The 20,060-nt window shown below is 41.5% G+C and overlaps 1 protein-coding gene across 7 annotated transcripts in view; it reads left to right on the top strand.

Moving 5' to 3' along the window:
• Positions 1–19,988, top strand: part of abl1 (c-abl oncogene 1, non-receptor tyrosine kinase) — a 30,859-nt gene extending 10,871 nt beyond the window's left edge. Inside the window, exons 1-11 of one of the 7 annotated variants that reach the window (XM_061060671.1) lie at positions 4,993–5,583; positions 10,894–11,058; positions 11,882–12,177; positions 13,423–13,713; positions 13,890–13,974; positions 14,142–14,319; positions 14,840–15,024; positions 15,219–15,371; positions 15,459–15,548; positions 15,652–15,780; positions 16,664–19,988. In XM_061060671.1, coding sequence (XP_060916654.1) covers positions 5,499–5,583; positions 10,894–11,058; positions 11,882–12,177; positions 13,423–13,713; positions 13,890–13,974; positions 14,142–14,319; positions 14,840–15,024; positions 15,219–15,371; positions 15,459–15,548; positions 15,652–15,780; positions 16,664–18,327 — 3,321 coding nt within the window. In that variant the 5' untranslated portion in view covers positions 4,993–5,498 and the 3' untranslated portion in view covers positions 18,328–19,988. Of the gene's footprint in view, positions 1–4,992; positions 5,584–10,893; positions 11,059–11,881; positions 12,178–13,422; positions 13,714–13,889; positions 13,975–14,141; positions 14,320–14,839; positions 15,025–15,218; positions 15,372–15,458; positions 15,549–15,651; positions 15,781–16,663 lie in introns of those variants that run through there. The other 6 variants (XM_061060673.1, XM_061060672.1, XM_061060674.1 and 3 more) reach the window with 6 other exon arrangements.
• The last annotated feature ends 72 nt before the right edge of the window (positions 19,989–20,060 follow it).

Below are 20,060 nucleotides of genomic sequence, written 5' to 3' on the forward strand. Positions count from 1 at the left end.
GTGAAATGTCAAAGTAGATTGTAGGATCAGGCATATCCACTGTGCAAACAACAGTCAGGCAATCACTTCACATTGCTCTACAGAAATACAACTATAAAAAAAGATAAATTCATAGAGAATTTATTTGATTTTGAACCAAACTTTTTATTGAAATTTTTACCAAACGTATTAATTAATTCTGTTTCCAAAGTTTTTGTGTGGGATGAACTGGAAGCGTCCCCGAGAAAAAACCCACACAGACACAGTGGGAACAGGAAGCCTCCTAAAATTGATTTGGAAGGGTTGATTATATTAAGCTTTGCAAACTTGCAAAGGTTTGTCTCATTTGTAAAGCTGAACAGACAGAGGATTGTTAATGGGTCACCTTAAATGAGAGATGTTTGGCTACACAGTGTGTGAGCAGATGCAGGAGCATGCACATGAAGTGGACTTTATTTTAAAATGTGTTGAATAACCTCTGCTTTAGGTTCACTAAAAAGCCCAGAGAGTCTCACAAACCTTTTTGCCTTGTGTACTCTGCAAAATATTTCATTGGTATTTGCTTGCAATGCAACTTTGAACAATGTTGCCCAAACTAGTAACTTATTACCAGTTCTGACTGCTGCTAATGCCCTTAACCTTGAACCAGAGCAGCCACTGTTTGGTTCTTAAGCGTCCGTGCTCCCCTGTGGACAATACTTAGTGCAGAATTATGTGGAACTCGAAACCCCTTAACCTCATCGGCCAGTCTGCACGCCCCAGACACTCTGGCTGCATTCTCAAGAGGGCCCTGAGTAAACAGCCACACACACATGCACCCACACACACAAACACAGATACATCCATATGCCATATAAATCGTACCTTGCGCTTGTTATTGAAGTACACTTGGCTATGTACAGATTGCAGTGGCTGCAGGTTAGGTAATAAAGTGGGATGATGAACCACACAGAATAACTAGAACGGACCTACACATCTTTGTCTCCCTCCTCTCTCCCATCCTTTTCTTCCTCTCTAATTAGAGACCTTGCTCAGTCTTAAAGTATAATAACTCTTGTTCCATGACTTGAACAGGAATTATGACAAGTGTTGGATAGCTCTCATTTCTAGCGCTGTGACAATGTGATTATGTTTGTGTGTGTTCCCATATGTGTGGCATAGGCTGGGCTAAAGTCAAACTGTCTTCAAATGTCATGATGGTTTTGTAACATTTAAAGTCTTGACTTATTCATTTATAGTCAAGAATTGAGATATGGTTTATGGATTCTTGTCAACATTATCTTGATGCTCAAACACCAGCGTAGTTGGAATTTTAACAGTTTATCCTAATGATGCAGGAATCCAACCCGTTTTCTGGTTAAAGCTTTAAAGGACCGAAGCAGGAGGGGGGTACATGAGAGGAAAAGGGCCAAAAACCATCCCGTGGGTTGATTTACGTCAGCTAACTGTTAACATACACGGCTCGGATTATAAAACTCTAGCGAGCGATTCTCCTATGAGCTCACTTCCAAACAATGTGCTTCATGTTTCTCCATCTGCAACCTTTTTTCCTCTTTCCTCCTTCCTTTTTTATAGCCTCTCTCCTCTTCCCTTTAACCTCTCATCCCTCCAACACTTTGTGACTGTGGTGAGTTAATGGGCCTTTCTTAGCGCTGGAGGAAGCCTGCATTTCTTCTTAATTGGATTTTGGGGTGGTGCAAGGGAAGAGCACAAATGTTTGCCATACCAGCACTGCAGCAATGATGTATGTTTCGGTGCCATGTGACTTCATGTTCAGACGATGCATAACTTCAAAAAGCCACTCAGACTGCACTGCTAGCATTTAGATGTTGATGTGTAGTTTTATATTAGGCCAAGGAGTCATTTTAAGATTTTAAGCTGTCCAGAATAAAGCTCAACAACTTGACTCCCTTACAGTCATCTCTTGTCATCACTATTTTTATGGATTTGCTTAACTGTTGCCAGGTTAAAGGGCGTGTTAGTACAGCTGTCATCATTTTCTGAAAGATTGTTTGATTTTGGTTTCATTATTTTGAAGAAATAAAAGATATGCCAGTTATATTTGAACAGAACTTAACTTCTTATAAATAAAGGCTCAAATTTGCTAGAAGGCAAAATGTTGCAACACCACTGACTTCTGGGACAGAGGAGGGTATCAGTTTGACCAAATTGTGTTTATTGTGTCTCTCTTATCAGTAAGGCCGACAGTGACCGTGGTGTGTCCAAAGAGCAGCTGGGGGCTATCAGTACTCAGACTTAGTCATCTTTGAAGTGTTTAATTTTCCTTTGGTCTTGGCCAAATAGGAAGGGGTGGAGCAAAAACAATACTTAAGAATTTGCTAATGCTGCTTTTCATTTCAGTGATTGAAATCGAAGGCTTATGTGATGATCATATTCCCAATAACAACTAAAACTGTGACACCCCCTAATGCCTTAAATCTCTAAGTTCTTTTCAGACCTTTATCCAAATCTTTTATCTTGAATCCTTGATCCTTTTTTTTTTTTTTACATTTGCCACTACAATAATATAGGAAGTTCAATGAGCCCTCCGAGTCATGCAGTCATCAAGAAGTGAAGCAACTGTATGAAAAAGTTTCAAGAAGACATTTCTGGTTGACCCCTTATTAACAGTCCCCTTTGTACATCATTCGATATTAGGCTTCGATGCAGAGGCAGGATGACGTTTTTTTGATTAGCAAACCATTTCTGAACTACTCTGACTTTCATGAATCTTCATTGAAGCAAACATGAATATACATATTAGGTGAACCTTTGTTGAAATCAACATGCTGAGCCATTAGCATATTTAACTGCACTGCACAATGTCTAGCCTTTCTCTCAGAAGTCCATGACCTTAGCTTTCGATTTTCTATTCTTCTTTTTTCTTTTACTCTTCTCATATTTCTTACTGTCTTTTATACTGCACATGAATCAGTTTTGCCTTCAGAAACATCTGGTTATTGTTCCCAATCTCCTGCTAGCCAACTTGACCAGTCAACCAATATTCCTGCAGTCTATTACATCTTGTGTTATCAGCTGAATAGGTTGGGAAAACCTTGCACATTTATACAGCCATCAGATATACCAACATTTATGAAGACATTGTCCATAATTCTTAGTATTCTTGTTTTCAGACATGATGACCACAAAAAAAAACAAGTGTGTTTAATCAGTACAGTTGATAAATGGAGAGATACTAAAACCCATGTGTTATATTTCTTTGAGAGAGGCATTGTGTTGAACTAATAGGTGTTCCTCATTTAGTTTTAAAGAGGATCGATTATGAAAAATCCACTTTTGCAGTGTTTTTGAACATTTATTTGGCTAACCTGAGTGTCTACCGACCCACAAATTGTGAAATAAACCCATCCAGTCCTTTTGTTTGTTGTCTGCATAAGTCTTACAACACAGAGAAAGGTGCTCTGTTTCAAATTTGCTCTCCTTGTGACGCCACAGTGGGATTCTGGTAAGAAAGAAGAAAAAAAAAAACCCTCCTCTCAACTGGTATCGCCACCCATGGACTCCACACCCAGCCTAGAGCAAACCCTTTACGCAGGTCCGCCATTTTTATTCTTGCTAGCGAAGGAGTGATGTCTACCGGGAAATCTCAGGGGGGGCTCATTGCATTTAAAGAGACACACACACCAAAACGTAGCATTCTGAGAGAGCTGGTTTATACAGGGTCACAAACCTCCTCTGGTGCTTGATTCATGTTATACTTTGACCACAGCACAGATGTTTCATTTAGACCACAGGGGACTGTTTGAAAAGGTGGAAATGGGGTTTAATATGTCCTCTTTAAAAATGCTGTTATTGTATTGTGTGTATTTCACTTAAAGGTTCTTATTTTTAGTCCTCGCCTATTTGGAAGGTTGGGAATTCCAGTGACCCGGTCAGCCAGTTTACTGGTTTGGCATTCCTGCTTTGTGCTATGGTGTCATCAAGCAGGCTTCCGGAAAAAAAAGTGTGTAATCACCCTCCTGACTGGACTTCTTATCTCTGTAGCCATGTTTGTCTTTAAAGTGGAAAAATATTTGCCTGACATAGTCAACCGATTGCAGCTGCTCTCGTGTCCTTTGTGGATTAAATCTAAAGTGAAAATGACGATTGATGAGCTTTTAAACTGATATACCTAAACCTGGCTTTTTTTTTTTTTTTTTAGCTTGTATGAGTGTTAATAGTGATTCTCTATCATCAATAGATGGACAACAATAGTCAAATAAATTGTAGTATTCACTTGACTTATTACTAGCTGATTTAATTTTTAAAAAAGTCACTAGAACTCTGAATGAGCATTGTATCAAAACGTTTAGGAATATTTTTCATTAAAATGTGTTGCAAGACAGCTGAGCTGCTGCCAATGATTATTCCTTCCTTACATGGCCAATCCACGAGTGCTGTCTGAACTCACATGGCAAGACATGTTTCTCTGAAGATCAAAAGATAATTCTCTCATTTCAATAATATACAGCTTACTTTATCCCCAGTTAAAATGGCCTGGGGCAAATGAGCCGTGTTTGAGTGGTGTGTGAAGGTCATTGTTTCCTCCCTGTTATTAAGAGCTAAAGTTTTGTCTTTAACAACCCAGTCCTGTTTCCAGAACTGACTCCGCAACCTGTAAACATCTGGGAATACAGAGAGGGAAAAGTAGAGATGAGAAAGAGGACAGTAATAGGTTGAAGGAGGGTAAAGTTGGGGGAGGAGCTTCTTGTAAACATCTCATAACTTTAACAGAAGGAAAGTAGAATAGTTGAAAATCTTTTCTCAATCAACACTTCACCATTTTAAATAAGTTGTCTGCAGTTGGCATCATGCATGTTGGCAAGAATTTTGGGTGATTCTCTGCAGTTGTTTGTATTTTTCTTGGTGGGTGCTTGTATGTGTGTGTGTGTGTGTGTGTGTGTGGTGGCGCTCTCCCTCTCATTGTGTGTTTGCTGCTGGAGGTGGGAGGGCTCAGCTGATGTCATTGAGTGCAGCAGGCTGAGCCTGAAAGAGGCCCTTTGTTGGCAGCTGTAGCACGAGTAGTTCCTGTGCCTCAGATACACTCACACAGGGGGACAGGACATATGAATGGCACCGTCCAGACTGCCCTGCTGCCCACTCAACTGACACATCTACAGGTTTAACAAGCTTTTGGACAGAACCAGCTCTCTTGGATTGTTTTTTTTTTTTTATTCTTACAAAACTGGAGACAAGAAAAAAGCCAAAGAGCAAAAGAGGGGGAAAAAAACATGGAGCCGCTCAGCAGAGAAAGTTGATAGACTTTTGCCGGACAGCAGACGCCGCTCCTTCAGTTTCGGAAAGGAGTTGGGATAAAAAGGGATTTACAGTAACTGAAAGTAAAGAGGTGAAGATATCCTGTGTATTTTAACACCTTGGCTTGGTGTTTCTTTCTTTTGTCGGTTTTTATCTTATGATTGAACTTTTCTACTGTTGGACACATGTAGAGGGGGAGCGTTTAACGGGCGTTTGATTTGAACCAGAAACAACACTTTCCAGCAAGACGCAAAGGAAAGCAAATGAAAATGTTGGAGATATGCCTGAAATTGGTGGGTTGTAAATCTAAGAAAGGCCTCTCGTCCTCCTCCAGCTGTTACTTGGAAGGTAAGAAAACTTTGGGATTGCTGAAGTGTTGTTTTGTAGCTTGGATGGTGTTTTTTGAAGCTTTACTTTTGGGAAATATTAACCAATCAAAAAGAGATGTCAAGAAGGACAGAGAGCAGAGTTTGGTTAAAAGGGAAAGGATAATAAGAAGTATCACCATGTGAAGGCTAAACAATGATTTCTGCACTGTGGAAACAGAAGAATGGGGAGGGGAAAGCAGAGAGTAAGCACAGGGGAGGGTGAGGGAGGCCAGACACACTGGCTAGCTGAAGAGGAAAGAAGTGGAAAAAGAGACTGAGAGGAGAATACAAGGAAATCTGACTCCTGGTCGTGTCCCACTTAACTTTTGTTTATGGGGAGAGGGGATCTAATCTCAGTCCGTGCTTTCCTTTTCAGTTCTCTTCTACGTTCTAGTACTATGAGATTATGATCTATTCATTTACCTTTTTTGATTAGACTATGGATTACTTCTTTTCCAAAAACCCCATTACACCGATCTCATCACACTTAATGGATGTAACTGATTTACCCATGATGTGTGATTGGGACATGAGGGGAATTCGAAGAAATCCCGGCTGGTCATGATCAACATAGTAATTGATTTGTGATGGAAAAGTCAGTGGAGGATTATGTGCGCCAAAGATTGCGTAACCAAATGATTTAATAGAGTTAATAGTCCTGGTACGCTCTCCACTGAAGTGGATGACTGTGATAAAGTGTCTCTAATTTCCAGCCCATATGGTCCAAGGCACAGCAAACTCTAAACGAAAATGTTCCACTGCAAATCTAACTTTTCTACCTGAATGCTTTGTTAGGCTGATGCTAACTTGAATATTTCGTCAATATCAGATGTGTAGGAGCTCTATAGAAACAGGAGAAGGGGATTTGAATATTTTAGGGCACCTTGTAGTTAAAAAAAACCATTGGAAACTCCATGCTGCCTTTTTATCATCTGACCTTCCCTGTTCTCTTCCTTTTGAATCCTGGAACAAGCCCTCCATATCTTACAGCAGGAGAACCATATAAAATGTACGATCAGTATCACTTCCTACTCAAGTGATGACCGCTGATGCAAAGAGAAATATGTAAGCCAGAGATGTTCTTCTTCTATGCCTCAGAAATATGGGATTGGGGACTAGAGCCAACATACTGGAAATGGAAGTGGACCACACTGTATTTGACTTTTTGGACCCATGCTACTGTTTTTTTTACTGTGCCTGCTAGTGAGCTGCATTCTCCTTTTACCCATGGTGTAAATTAGCTCATTAACAATGACTACAACCCAAACCAGCAAATCTGAGGAAGTGAACCTTGACCACCAGCTGATTTTTTTTTTTTTTCTGTTTGATTACATTTCTTGTGTAGTTGTAGCCATGAATGCTTTATATTTCATTATATTGAGGTTCATCTCAGAAGTGCAGCCAAGACATGCATCAAATTCTCACTTTTTCTGTCTCACTCACCTCACTTTCCTTTTATCACATCTTTTATTTCCATGTCTCTCTCTTCTTTCTGAGAGCTTGTGTTGTCACCGTCCATGTGTCAGTGTGCCGTCATCCTCTCACAAAGAGCTGTGGTATTTGTGGCCCGTAAAGTGGACATGTGTGGCATGGGCTGGTCAGATGTGCTGCCCGCATACTTTATGACCAGGCCAAACTCTTGGACAAATGGTATGTCTATCTTGTTCTGAGGTCTGAATCATGCCTTTGACCTCAGCTTAAACACAAATTCAGCCAGAAAGCATTAAACACAATTTGTATTATTAATAAATAATAGTGTTATCTGTAACTGGGGATATACCACACTTGTTAATGTGAGCAGGAATACAGGGGAAATGTAATATCTGTCTACATTTTCTGCATTAATTCAAAAATGTACCAATATCAAGCATGTGTAAATGTAATCCCTGAGTTTTTTTTTGTTGATTTAGTAAAAGCAGCTAAATAAGAGCTGATGATCAAACATTTTTCATATGCAACTGAACTGAGTTCACTGTCTGTTACTGGCTAGTCATTGACAACAGTCATCACTGCATGCTTATAGAATGACACTTTTTTTTCTCTTTCGTCAGCATGTGATGTGGGAAAAACTCTGTTTCTACACGGCATTAGGCCTGTAGATACCCGCAACTTTTCCAGCTGAAGGAAGGGCCCCTGATTGTTGCTTTTAAAAACCTTTGAGGATAAGAACCACCTATGAGATTATAAACCAAGCTGTATGACCCAGCTGAAACTCAGTGTAGTGTCCTTACTAGCAAAATGGCAGGTTTGTTACCACCACATTTGGCTTTGATTGTCTCAATGTGCCCCTAGAAGCTCATGAGCAAACTTTTGCAGAAGAGGCTGTGTGGAAGTCTCTCACCAGCTTCTCAATATACAGATGCCTGCAACTTGTCAACAATGTCATGTGATTGACTGGTGGCGCCATAGGTTCTGTTAACTTCCTTAGGATTGTACTATTTTTATGCTTGTATGCTATATATTGTTTGTTTACTTATTGCTTCAAGGATCTAGCAAGAAATATATTTTCAAAGTAGAGTACAAAGCTGCTCCCCCGTCACAGAAGCTCATAAAATGTAATCCCTGTCTTAAAAGTTAAATGTACAGATGGCATTTTTAAAGAGAGATTTAGCATGTACGGTTTAAACTAAGAAATTCTAGGCAGTTTCCTCTCTAAGATCGTTGCCAAAGACAACAAAAAGACTATGCAGACAACACAGATTTATACACTAAAAGCCTTAGTAAGTGGATTCAGCAGTGCATTGATTGGTTGTGTGTCTAAACTTTCTCCAGTTAATCAAAGATCAAATTGAAATAAATATATCTTGAATCAAAGCACAAGTTATAAATGTAGTGTTTAGCTTCTAACGTTAAAGACCACAAACAAGGCCAGAAATCTCAGAGTAGAACATGTAGTGTTCATGTTTGTCCCAGAACTGATTTTCAAATACTGCAGTTGGTTTATGAAGGACTAACTGGTGAAGGCCCAACACACATTTGTATGTGCTGCAGCGTTATGAACCATGCAGACTCTCAGATGGTCCGGGACAGGTCTGCCCTCTGCCTCCAGAGTCTAAACTAAACATGGATATAGCAGCCTTCAGTTTTATTGCAACACATGTGGAACAAACTCCCAGAAAACGAGCTTGAATTTAAGGCTTCTAATTGTCTGCAGCTGCATTTTATGTGCAATACTCCATGAAATATCTACACTGTTCAACACTGCACATGTATATTTTTAAATATTGTTCATATATTCAATTCACTGTGCTTGTTCATAGCTTATTTTTTCTTCACATACATTTTATTCTATATATATTTCTTTATTTCCTTCTTCTATACTGTGTTAAACTGTAACAACCAAATTTCCCCGTGGATTTATTAATATCTTCCTCCATCGTCATTTTATTTTCTGTATTATGTGAAAAGAACTTTGAATATTCTTGTTGTTAGTGTTCCTTCGCTTCTCTTTTATTGTGTAAATCCATAGTTGCATGCAGCTTTATATTGACTCCAGTCTGCCTTGGTGTGCAATATTCACTCGGTGCATGTTGTTCTTTCCCCAAGGTAAAGCAACTTTCTTACATTTCTTACTCGACGTTGTAACATCTAAAGGTTGTGGAGGAGTTTTGGCAGATTTTCTTCCACCTCGGTCTCCTTCAGACCAGACAGACCTTAGCAGTCTGTCATCAGGCATAATGTCTGCAAAAGATTAGATGATCTCACTGCTTATCCTTTGCAGAAACTCACTTTAGATCTGTGGAATTTTTTCGAGCTAACATCCACTTATGCAATGAACGTGGTGAGTAATTTGTGATTTGCTACATTGTGCAGCTGGGGGACTTGGTGTTGCTCCAGGTTTCTTTTTTTTCAGCAAATGAATACAAAATATTGTCTTTCAGATAAACAGCCTTGATGATGCCAAATGTATCATCCCATTAGGTTTTCCAAGGGAAGTCTAGAAAAATATGGAAAAAGTTATATTTTTCTTGCATGACACAATTTTGGCATGAAGCACATTTATAGTTTGGGAACTGCGTTTTAGCTTTTATATGTGTTTTGGGTAGTTTTTATAGTTGCACAAGAGCATAATTGTTAAATTACTAAAGCAACGTATTAAAAGTCAATATGTCTTGCTTGTGTTACCAAATCCTCAGACTCTGTGGTCACCATGTCTCTTTCTGTTATTTCTCTGTCTGCTTGGCTTCATTTAACTCTTCAAACTGACTTAAAAGTAAATTAGATTGTGCCTTATTTCCTAAAAACTTAAAAACACAAATAACTGTAATTCGTCAAAACAAAGAAATAAGAGGAATATCGTGTGCTATATGCATTTTTCCATCTATCATTTAAATCAGCATTGCTGTGTTTGGCCTGTGTTACTTTAAGTCATCATAGGTTATTAGTAGTCATACTGAGATCTGGGGGAATTAAAAGAAAAAGTTCAGACTGGAACAGATATTTTTGTTTGAAAATATTGAATCCTCGTATCTCATTGCTGTTTGTGAAACAATCCCTGTAAAGTGAGAGTTTAGTCCAGCTTCAGTCTGCTGTCTCTGTTGGAAGGATGTGGGTGTTTGTAGGCTTGGGGGTTGAAATGTAAGATGTCTCTAAAACATGTGTGACAACAGCTGAGCAAGCCACACAATCTGGAGTGAAAAGGTTTCACTTTGCTTTCCCTTGGTCTCTCATCCTCTTAAAACAAGTTTCTTGATTTAAGATTATTATGATTTTCCACATTTTGTAATTAAGCCATCAATTTTACTGTTTTATAATTGCTATAATCCAAGCTGTCTGTAATTAACATGACTTAACATTAAAGCACTCTGAACTCTCTTTACCTGTGAAAACAGGCACATCCCATCCATACTACATTTGCAGAGAAGATTCATGCCGAGACAAATTCTCACGGTCTGACATGTGGCAGTCGTCTAGGTATTCAAGAAAATGAAGAGATAATCCAGGAAATGAAAAGTATTACAGACAGCAGGTCACATGATCAGGTTTAGGGCTCTAATCCCACGTTCGGAATTACAGCTGTGATGACCTGCTTGTTGGGGCAAGGCTGTGTTAAAGAGATGAAGAAGAATTTAAAAGACAAACGGAGAGGCAACAGTTGACATTGCTGCTGAATCATCCTTTGTGTGTATGGCTGTATGGGAAAATGGCTTTACAATGAAACCACACACATTCACATGCCTACATATTTCCCTTGGTTTCCTCTCAGAAATGCATTGTTTGAAGTATCCACCCTCAAATTCTAGTAAAGTGCATGTTTTTTTCTGATGTACTGTTTATTATTTTTTTTCAGAAGCTCTCCAGAGACCAGACTTTGAGAGTCAGGGTCTGACAGAAGCGGCTCGCTGGAACTCCAAAGAGAACCTGTTGGCTGGACCCAGTGAGAATGACCCCAACCTGTTCGTCGCACTCTATGATTTTGTCGCAAGCGGTGACAACACACTCAGCATTACTAAAGGTAAAGGAGGAGAACAACAATACAATACACAGCGCTGTCCTTTTTTATATGCATCCGTTTTTTGTGCTCATCTAGGACAGAGGATTTAAAAGTGCAGTATGGTTCTATCAGCATGGCAGTAATGATGATCCGAGTTCACATTCTGGATAAAACTCCCTGTAGCTAGATGCTGTAAGTTGACGTGCAAAGGGACATCTAAGTTGACTATCGACATGTTAATGCACTCTAATAGAAATGTGCATATTTGCTTTTTTGTCTCCTTCCCCCTCTATCTCCATCCATGACTGACTCTCACTTCCTGACAATGGTCCCAAGCACGGACTGTAAAACAATACCACAGATGGATCACACAAACAGAGGAAGGAAGAAAAGAACATATGCACCGGAATAAACAAGAACATGTCCTGTGTGACATTACTTTCCAGGGCTTAATATGAGGCATGGTGTAAAGATTGTTGTTGATTTTACTTTGGTTCTATACAGCAGTATTACACACGGTTTAGGATTTTAAGTTTAGCAAAGATTTTGATGTGGAATTTGTAGTTGTTTTCTTTTTTTGTATACCTTCCAACCAGAGAATAGACATACATTTCTTTGAATGTAAACCCCATGGCTGGTAGAAAAGAAAAGTCCCTGACAGAATCATGATGTGAGGAAACTTGACACTAGATGCAGTGACTTCCTGCATGTCTGACTTACAACATGCTGATTCACAACACTTCAACCTTCTGTAATAACTCTCATGAAGGAGCTGCATGATAATGTCAACAAAAGCAGCCGATGAGATATTTGCAGGTATAATATTTAAACTTTTGTTTCCTAGGAGAGAAGCTGCGTGTGCTGGGTTACAACCACAACGGCGAATGGTGCGAGGCACAGACCAAGAATGGCCAGGGTTGGGTGCCGTCCAACTACATCACCCCTGTCAACAGCCTTGAGAAGCACAGCTGGTACCATGGGCCCGTGTCACGCAACGCCGCAGAGTACCTGCTCAGCTCGGGCATCAACGGAAGTTTTCTGGTCCGTGAGAGTGAGAGTAGCCCCGGCCAGAGGTCCATCTCTCTGCGGTACGAAGGGAGAGTCTACCATTACAGGATTAACACTGCATCTGACGGCAAGGTAGGCATCAGGTTTTTAACATTCCGAGATTTCCAATGCAAAGTGAAAAAACGTAATAATCATTTTATTTACTTAGTTTCCATAAAATACTCCCAAAAGCTATGAGGTTTTACATGATGTGTTGTAAAAATTCCAAAATGTAAAAGAAGGCAGGCGACTTCAGATCATATATGAGGAATCCTTATATCCCCACAGTCATAATAGATACATCTCGGCAATATTTCATCATATGCACACACAGCTGACTTTTTTCTGTGGGATTCCCCCAAACACGCCATGTCAGTCGAGAAGCCACTGCCATTTTGGCTCTGTCACCCCCGTCGTGATGCAGTGAGGTGAGATGGCATGAGGAACTCTAGCTATGACAAGAATGCTTCTAACCACCGCTGTGCTGCTCATAATGGCCAGCAGACTGCCGGCCAGACACTGACGCCCATGCTAAGACATGCATTAGCAAAGACAGATGCAGCCAAGTATGCACACACACACACACATAGACACACGACACAAAATGACGAACACACAAAAAAAAAAAACGGTTCCCCGTCTTGTATTGTTTTCCATGCTCCCACTGAGCTAAAACTCAAGAGTCTGGTATGATAGACTCCTCCGATAATTTTAGATTACCTCAGCACTCTAAGCTGCAAATCTGACCTCTGTGATTAACACTGCTCTGAATAACTAAGATTTTTTTCTAGTTTTTTTTCCCACCAAGATTTCGTAGATGGTCAAGGTTTAAGCCAAGAGAGCGGCCAACTGACCATTAAATCCTCTTTACGTTTCAAAGGTCTTTTCACTGCAGTCAAGGTTGCTCCTTTTTTCTCTTTTTCCTGCCATGTGCCCTTAGCTCGCTCAAAGAGCCATTTCACAAGTAATGAAATGCACAGCACACATTGTAGAGCAAATCATTTCTGGCTTATGTAAGACTTGGACAATGGAAAAGACTGTTTCCACTGAGCCCTGACCAATATCCTTCCATCTGCCAGTTTCCTGACTACTGCTTTGTAGGTTTTCAGTGGGCTTGGGCTGGTGATATTTAGGATGATATTTAGGTGTCGTTTTGTATCCACTTTCTTTAAATAAACTACTTGGTATTTTATCAGACTTTGAACAATCTAGGTGTAGAGTAAAAAAAAAAAGACCTATGGCAGATATTTGATGAAGATTATTGTTTTCTCAGCTGTTACTACTCTGTCCATTATCCTCAGATGAACTGACCTCTCATACACATCTACTCAAATGTAGAATCTCTTTCTCCTGCAGCTGTACGTCTCGTCTGAAAGCCGTTTCAACACACTGGCAGAACTGGTGCACCACCATTCCACGGTGGCTGACGGCCTCATCACCACGCTGCACTACCCGGCGCCCAAACGCAACAAGCCCACCATCTACGGCGTTTCTCCCAACTATGACAAGTGGGAGATGGAGCGCACTGACATTACCATGAAGCACAAGCTGGGAGGGGGTCAGTACGGGGAGGTGTACGAGGGTGTTTGGAAGAAGTACAACCTCACTGTGGCTGTCAAGACACTCAAGGTAAAAAGAGGCGATGTTAAACTTAAGGGCAAACATTTGATACCTACTCTTATCTCAAGTGTAACATTGTGTTAATTATAAATCTTTATTATACCTGAATAATGCTACCATCTGCTGTTACAAACAGGCAACTGCAACCTTTGCTTTTCTCACTTTTTGGTCATCATTTGGTTTAGGAGGATACCATGGAGGTGGAGGAGTTCCTTAAGGAAGCTGCTGTCATGAAAGAGATCAAACACCCCAACCTAGTACAACTCTTAGGTATGCAAACTATTCCAGACGAGCCCTTGAATTGTCATCTTTTTTCTCTTAACAATCAATCATCTTGAACAGGACAAAGAGTTGATTAAAAACAAAAGTGAGATACAAACATAAACTCCTCAGTGATTTTTGATGCCTTCTGTTTTGTATATTTGTTTCCTTGTTAGGTGTGTGCACACGGGAGCCACCGTTCTACATAATCACAGAGTTTATGACCCACGGGAATCTACTAGACTACCTGAGAGAGTGTAACAGAGAGGAGGTCAATGCAGTGGTGCTGCTCCACATGGCCACACAGATCTCCTCTGCCATGGAGTACCTGGAGAAAAAAAACTTTATCCACAGGTTGGTGCACAGATTATGCTTCTCAGTTTCCATTATACCTGTGTTATGACATATTTTGTCTCAGTCGGATCAGGAAGAATACTACAGAGTGAAAATAGCGTTTTGTATTTTCCCTTTTCTCCCTCATCCCCCGAGCTGCTCTCCTCTCACTCCCTCATCCTATCACAGACAAGTCAATGTTGTAACTTCGCCTGTTTGTTCTGGCACGTTTAACACGGCCTTTTGAGAGGAGATAAGATGATTTATGTCTTTCGTATTTGCCAAAGTGCATTTTAATTGTCAAACCTGACAAGACACAGCTTGTGACTCTGCTGTATGCAAAACATCTGTGGAAATCCAACACTTCATTTGATGTCGTAACAAGACTCTCGATACTTTTGTTCTTTATCTTTTTTTTTCTTCTTATCAACTGAAGTACATTAAAGCCAGCTATGATCATTCTTTTCAACTCAGTTTTTTTAGTCTCTTTCTGATCTCAAAAGTTTATCATTCACTCTCTCCTCTGTATTGTCTCCTGCAGGGACTTAGCTGCTCGAAACTGTCTGGTCGGGGAGAATCACTTGGTGAAGGTTGCAGACTTCGGCCTGAGCAGGTTAATGACTGGAGACACCTACACAGCTCATGCTGGGGCTAAATTCCCCATAAAATGGACTGCTCCAGAGAGTTTGGCCTACAACAAATTTTCTATTAAGTCTGATGTCTGGGGTAAGTTTGATCCAAGATGAACAGATAACATTAACCTGTACTTTACTTTACTTACTGTTTAATATTGGGAAACAAATTGACCTATTATAATACAGAATATGCATCTATTACTAAACATCCCAGTAATTGAGTTCTTGACATTTATTGGTTTGCATGACTCGTATATATAATAGTCTTGTGCCTCCCTTTATTAGCATTTGGCGTTCTGCTGTGGGAGATCGCCACCTACGGGATGTCCCCCTACCCCGGCATTGACCTGTCCCAGGTGTACGAGCTGCTGGAGAAAGACTACCGCATGGACCGGCCTGAAGGCTGCCCTGAGAAGGTCTATGAGCTCATGAGGGCCTGTGAGTAGCAAAACTTGGTCATCCCAAATATGAATAAAGGCACCCAATTCTATGTGAAACACTCATTTGTTTCTTGTTTTGTCATAGGTTGGAGGTGGAACCCTTCAGAACGTCCATCTTTTGCTGAAACACATCAAGCTTTTGAGACCATGTTCCAAGAGTCCAGCATCTCTGACGGTCAGCGCCTCCTTTTTTTTGTATCCATAGATGTCCTATTGTAATGAACACAATGATTGCAACGTGTTGTTGCTCCTTAAATCTCGTCTGTTTGTGTTTGTAGAAGTGGAAAAGGAACTGGGAAAGAAAGGGAAAAAGGCGACTTTAGGCCCCATCCAGCAGGCTCCAGAGCTGCCAACCAAAACCAGAACACTCCGCAAAAACATGGACAACCGAGATGGAGACAGTCCAGGTGAAGCACGCACAACCTCTCCTGCCTTTGATGCCTCAACTCGTAAAATAGTCTACTATTACACTTGAAGGAAAATCAAACAAAAACTGTGTATTTTTGGAGAAAATGGCAAATGCACCAATTGAGGCAGAATCTTTAGAACTCATTTAGAAAAAATGAACACTTTATTTCATTCAGATTAACTCGTTTTCTTTTCATTTCACTTCAAAAGAAGGCAGGCTATGCATTTAACACCCTTTAAGACTAAGTGCAGTCTAAGGGCTCACTCGTACTAGGAGGCCCAGTTGTCCCGTACCATACTGAAGCACAAATGATAAGACCCTCTAATGCTCCTGGATTATGCAAGGCAGGGATTGATTATACCTCATGTCCACGTTGCCTTCCCATTCTTGAACTCGTGCATGAGCAACCGTATGGTGCAGAAGCACATCTCTTTGAACTGTGCAATCCTGTGTTATCGGATAAGTAAATAACCTTTTATGCAAGGTGGGAACCAACCACAATGCACCAGGAGGAGTGATTGAGAGCTTATGAGAGACTACGTACCGAGGTGGTCTGGCACACATTTATCCAGATTGGTTTGGTAGATGAGACGCCTCTGCATCCTAGGCAACATTAAGGACCAACCCCTGTGAGACCCGATTTGAAGTGTTCAAGGCGCGATGTTATGTTTATTTCTATCCACCTGTTATGTTTACCCAGGATGGATGTTAATGCAAGGTATAAATGGCCTCAGTCTCAGTCTCCTTTTCTCAAGCCCATTCACTTGTCTTGAATTATGTTTCCAATTTTTTTTTTTTTTCAGTATAACTATGTAATTTAAGATTTATTGCCAGTATGGTATTATTCTCTATCACTGATGGTTCTTTTGGCTTTTTCTCAGACCTTGTGGATCTCGAAGTAGCGGTTTCGTCACCCATGCTCCCCAGGAAAGAGCGCCCCGTCCTGGACAGTAACCTGAATGAGGATGACCGCCTGCTACCCAAAGACAAGGACAAGACACGAGGCAGTGGCTTTTTGAGTCTCATTAAGAAAAAGAAGAAGAATGCTCCTGCCCCGCCCAAACGCAGCTCCTCTTTCAGAGAGATGGACATCCATCCCGACAGGAGGGGCATGACTCCAGATCCTCGAGACAGTGAGAGCTTCAACAATGGTGCAGCCGTTAACGATGTCACACATGGCCTGGACTGTGCCAAGTTCCTGAGTATTAACAATAATGGGGCAGGGGGAATCCCCAATGGAGCTCCCACCTACCCAGGACCCTTGTTTCCGAGGAAGAAGGGAGCTCCTGCAGTGCCTGGTCCTGGAGGAAAAGCAGCAACGACACCACCCAGTGAGGAGGAGTCTATGTCTAACTCAAAGCGCTTCCTCTGGTCCTCCAGCATGCCCACAGGCTCTGATGGCACTGAATGGAAGTCTGTTACTCTGCCGCGAGACCTCGGCCAGAGACACTTTGACTCAGGCACCTTTGGGGGCAAACCAGCTCTACCACGCAAGAGAACAAGCGAGCAAAAAGGGGAGAACGCACCTCGAACAGGCACCTTGACTCCACCGCCTCGTCTGAACACCTCATCAGATGTGTCCTCTGCTTTCTTAGGCAAAGACTCTGATCCCAGCCCTGGTTCAAGTCCCCAGGCGTTGACACCTAAGGTTGTAAGAAGACCAGGGCTGCCCGGGCTGCCCGGGCTGGAGAACGCCAGGACAAGTGCTCTCCATGCTGAGCTCCTCAAGCCCAATGTGTTCCCTGCTTTAGGTGCAGCAGGGGATGAGTGCCGGGCCCGCAGAAACAAGCACTCTGCGGACTCCTCATCCATCAGGGAAAGAGGGAAAATTCAGAAACCCAAACCAGCTCCACCTCCACCACCCACTAATGCCAAAACAGGCAAGATTTCCCGCAGTCCCACTATAGATCCCCCTTCCCCTTCATCCACCACCTCGGACTTCAAAACAAACCCCACAACCACTGCGAATGACCAAGCCCGCTCCCCCCTCAGTGAGGGCTCCAAGAAGCTGCCCCTGGGCTGCTCTTCTAAACTTCAACCGTTAAAGACCTCCAACTCCTCTTCATCAGTGACCACCTCCCTCTCCAGCCAGAGCCTCGGGGGCTTCTCTTCCTCCCTTACCTCCCCCAGCGATCAGAGCTCACCCAACGCTTTCATCCCCCTAGTGAACACCCGACGCTCCCTCCGCAAGACTGCACCCCGTCAAGGATCGGAGCGCACCCCCAACTCAGCCGTGACGCGGGAGATGGTGCTGGAAGGCACCGAGCTACTCCGAGCAGCAATTTCTCGTAACTCGGAGCAGACGGGTAGCCACAGCGCCGTGCTGGAGGCCGGAAAGAACCTGTCCAAGTACTGCATGAGCTACGTCGACTCCATACAGCAGATGAGGAACAAGTTTGCCTTCCGCGAGGCCATCAACAAGCTTGAGACAAGCCTGCGTGAGCTGCAGATCTGCCCCACCGCCACAGGGGGTGCCAATGCACAGCAGGACTTCAGCAAGCTGCTGTCCTCTGTCAAAGAGATCAGTGACATTGTTCAGAGGTAGCGCCATAAAAACTCAAACTACCAAGACATTAAACTGACATGAATTGTGTCTCACACTACCCTTTTTTTTTCCTGAGCATGCACATGAAATTGTGGTCCATGCCGAGCTCATGTTGGAGATTTGAGGGTAAAACCGACAGTAGAGCAGCAGCTGAGTTTATATGACTGAACACTCTGAAACACTTAAGCCTGTGGTTATTGTGGATGGAATCAAAGAATTCTCTCTGTGGACGTTGAGACAGTTTGCAATATTGAAAAAAGCCTTAACCATGAATGAACGGTGTCTTTTAGCCTTAATGAGAGGCTCTGGGCCAATCCTTTTTCAACATGACTTTTCACCAATCATTTTTGAAAATGTCGTGTTTTTTGTACTCTAGTTTTCCCCTTTGTCCCCGTCACTAGTAAAAGAAAGCCCTGTTACTTTTGTTTCCAGTATTGTTATTATTTGAGCTTTCATTAATGCCAATGACAATGAGCATACACAAAACACTAAACCTCATCTTGTTTTAGGATGCCTTGAAAACACTTAAATGACTCATCTCTTTGAAATTCTCCATAAAAAATTTGCAATTCAGTGTTCATAACCTGATGCCTCTTTAGAACACGTCCCAACCTTTTCCATTGCTTCTATACCCAGTCATCATGTGATGAAAACAGTGTTTGGTCTGTATGAATGCCTTTTTGCAGTATTTGCAACCATGTGCCATAAAGTAATAATGGGAGCAAACAAATGAGGCAGAATGAGCCTTCACCTTTTTTGCTTCACTGTACAATTTGGTAACAACTAGTGCCTTAATGCTATTGGCTGAATTGTTCCAGATGGTTAGGAATAGTTGTTTGATTGCCATACCAAAAAACGGTCGTTTGGGACCAGGGTGCAAGGTCTGCAACTCAGTGGATCTGACTGACTCTTCTTTTATGTCGTCCTAAGTCTGGACTTTTTTTTTTAAAATAGTTTTTCCTTCTACTTTTTCTACATGCCAGTCACAAAAGCCATCAGTAGCAGCCAGCCAGCCTACAGTAGCAGGCTGTTCTGTCTGTTAAGAGGGATCACAGACAGAAGCAGCGTTTCCTCTACCACAGAACGGCCTTCTGGCCTGAGAGAATTAACTCTGATCAAGGGGTTTTGTCCTGTGGTTAAAATGCTGTTTCTAATGCATTTCCACCCCAGAAAAAAAATAAATATCCTGGGGGAAACACTGGACTGAAATGTTTGTGGATGTCACTTGCTGTCTTACATAAAAATGTATAAATGAGAAGCTGACCATTTTAAACTAAAAACGCCCATGAAATTCCACTGTAACGTCAGAAGTTCTTTTATGCTAGTCTAAATCGACATTTTCAGTGTTTGTGCTGTAGTCGTTTCACCCCATGTGCCCCGTCTGACTGCGATGCCTGAGGACACAAGTCAACCACAAGCTGGCTTGACTTCAGCACGGTACTGTCAGTGTTGGCTTTGTTTTTTATATATATATAAAAATCCTTCTCTTTTTACAACCATACCACTACTCTACTTGTGTGTCTTAGCCTCCTCACCAATTTTGTAAACAAACTATGCCTTCTCTTGTAAATACAATTTTGTTTACCTATTTGTTTCTCCCTCTAGCCTTGGTGCAATTTTTTGTTGCAATAAAATACAAAGCAGTTCTGCTACTTGAAATATATCATTGAGTCTAGTGCTTTTTTTTACCCACTGGTGATATTTTACTCGGATGAGTTGCAGAAAATATTTAA

The sequence above is a fragment of the Labrus mixtus genome, chromosome 17, assembly GCF_963584025.1.
Source record: "Labrus mixtus chromosome 17, fLabMix1.1, whole genome shotgun sequence".
NCBI lineage: Eukaryota > Metazoa > Chordata > Actinopteri > Labriformes > Labridae > Labrus > Labrus mixtus.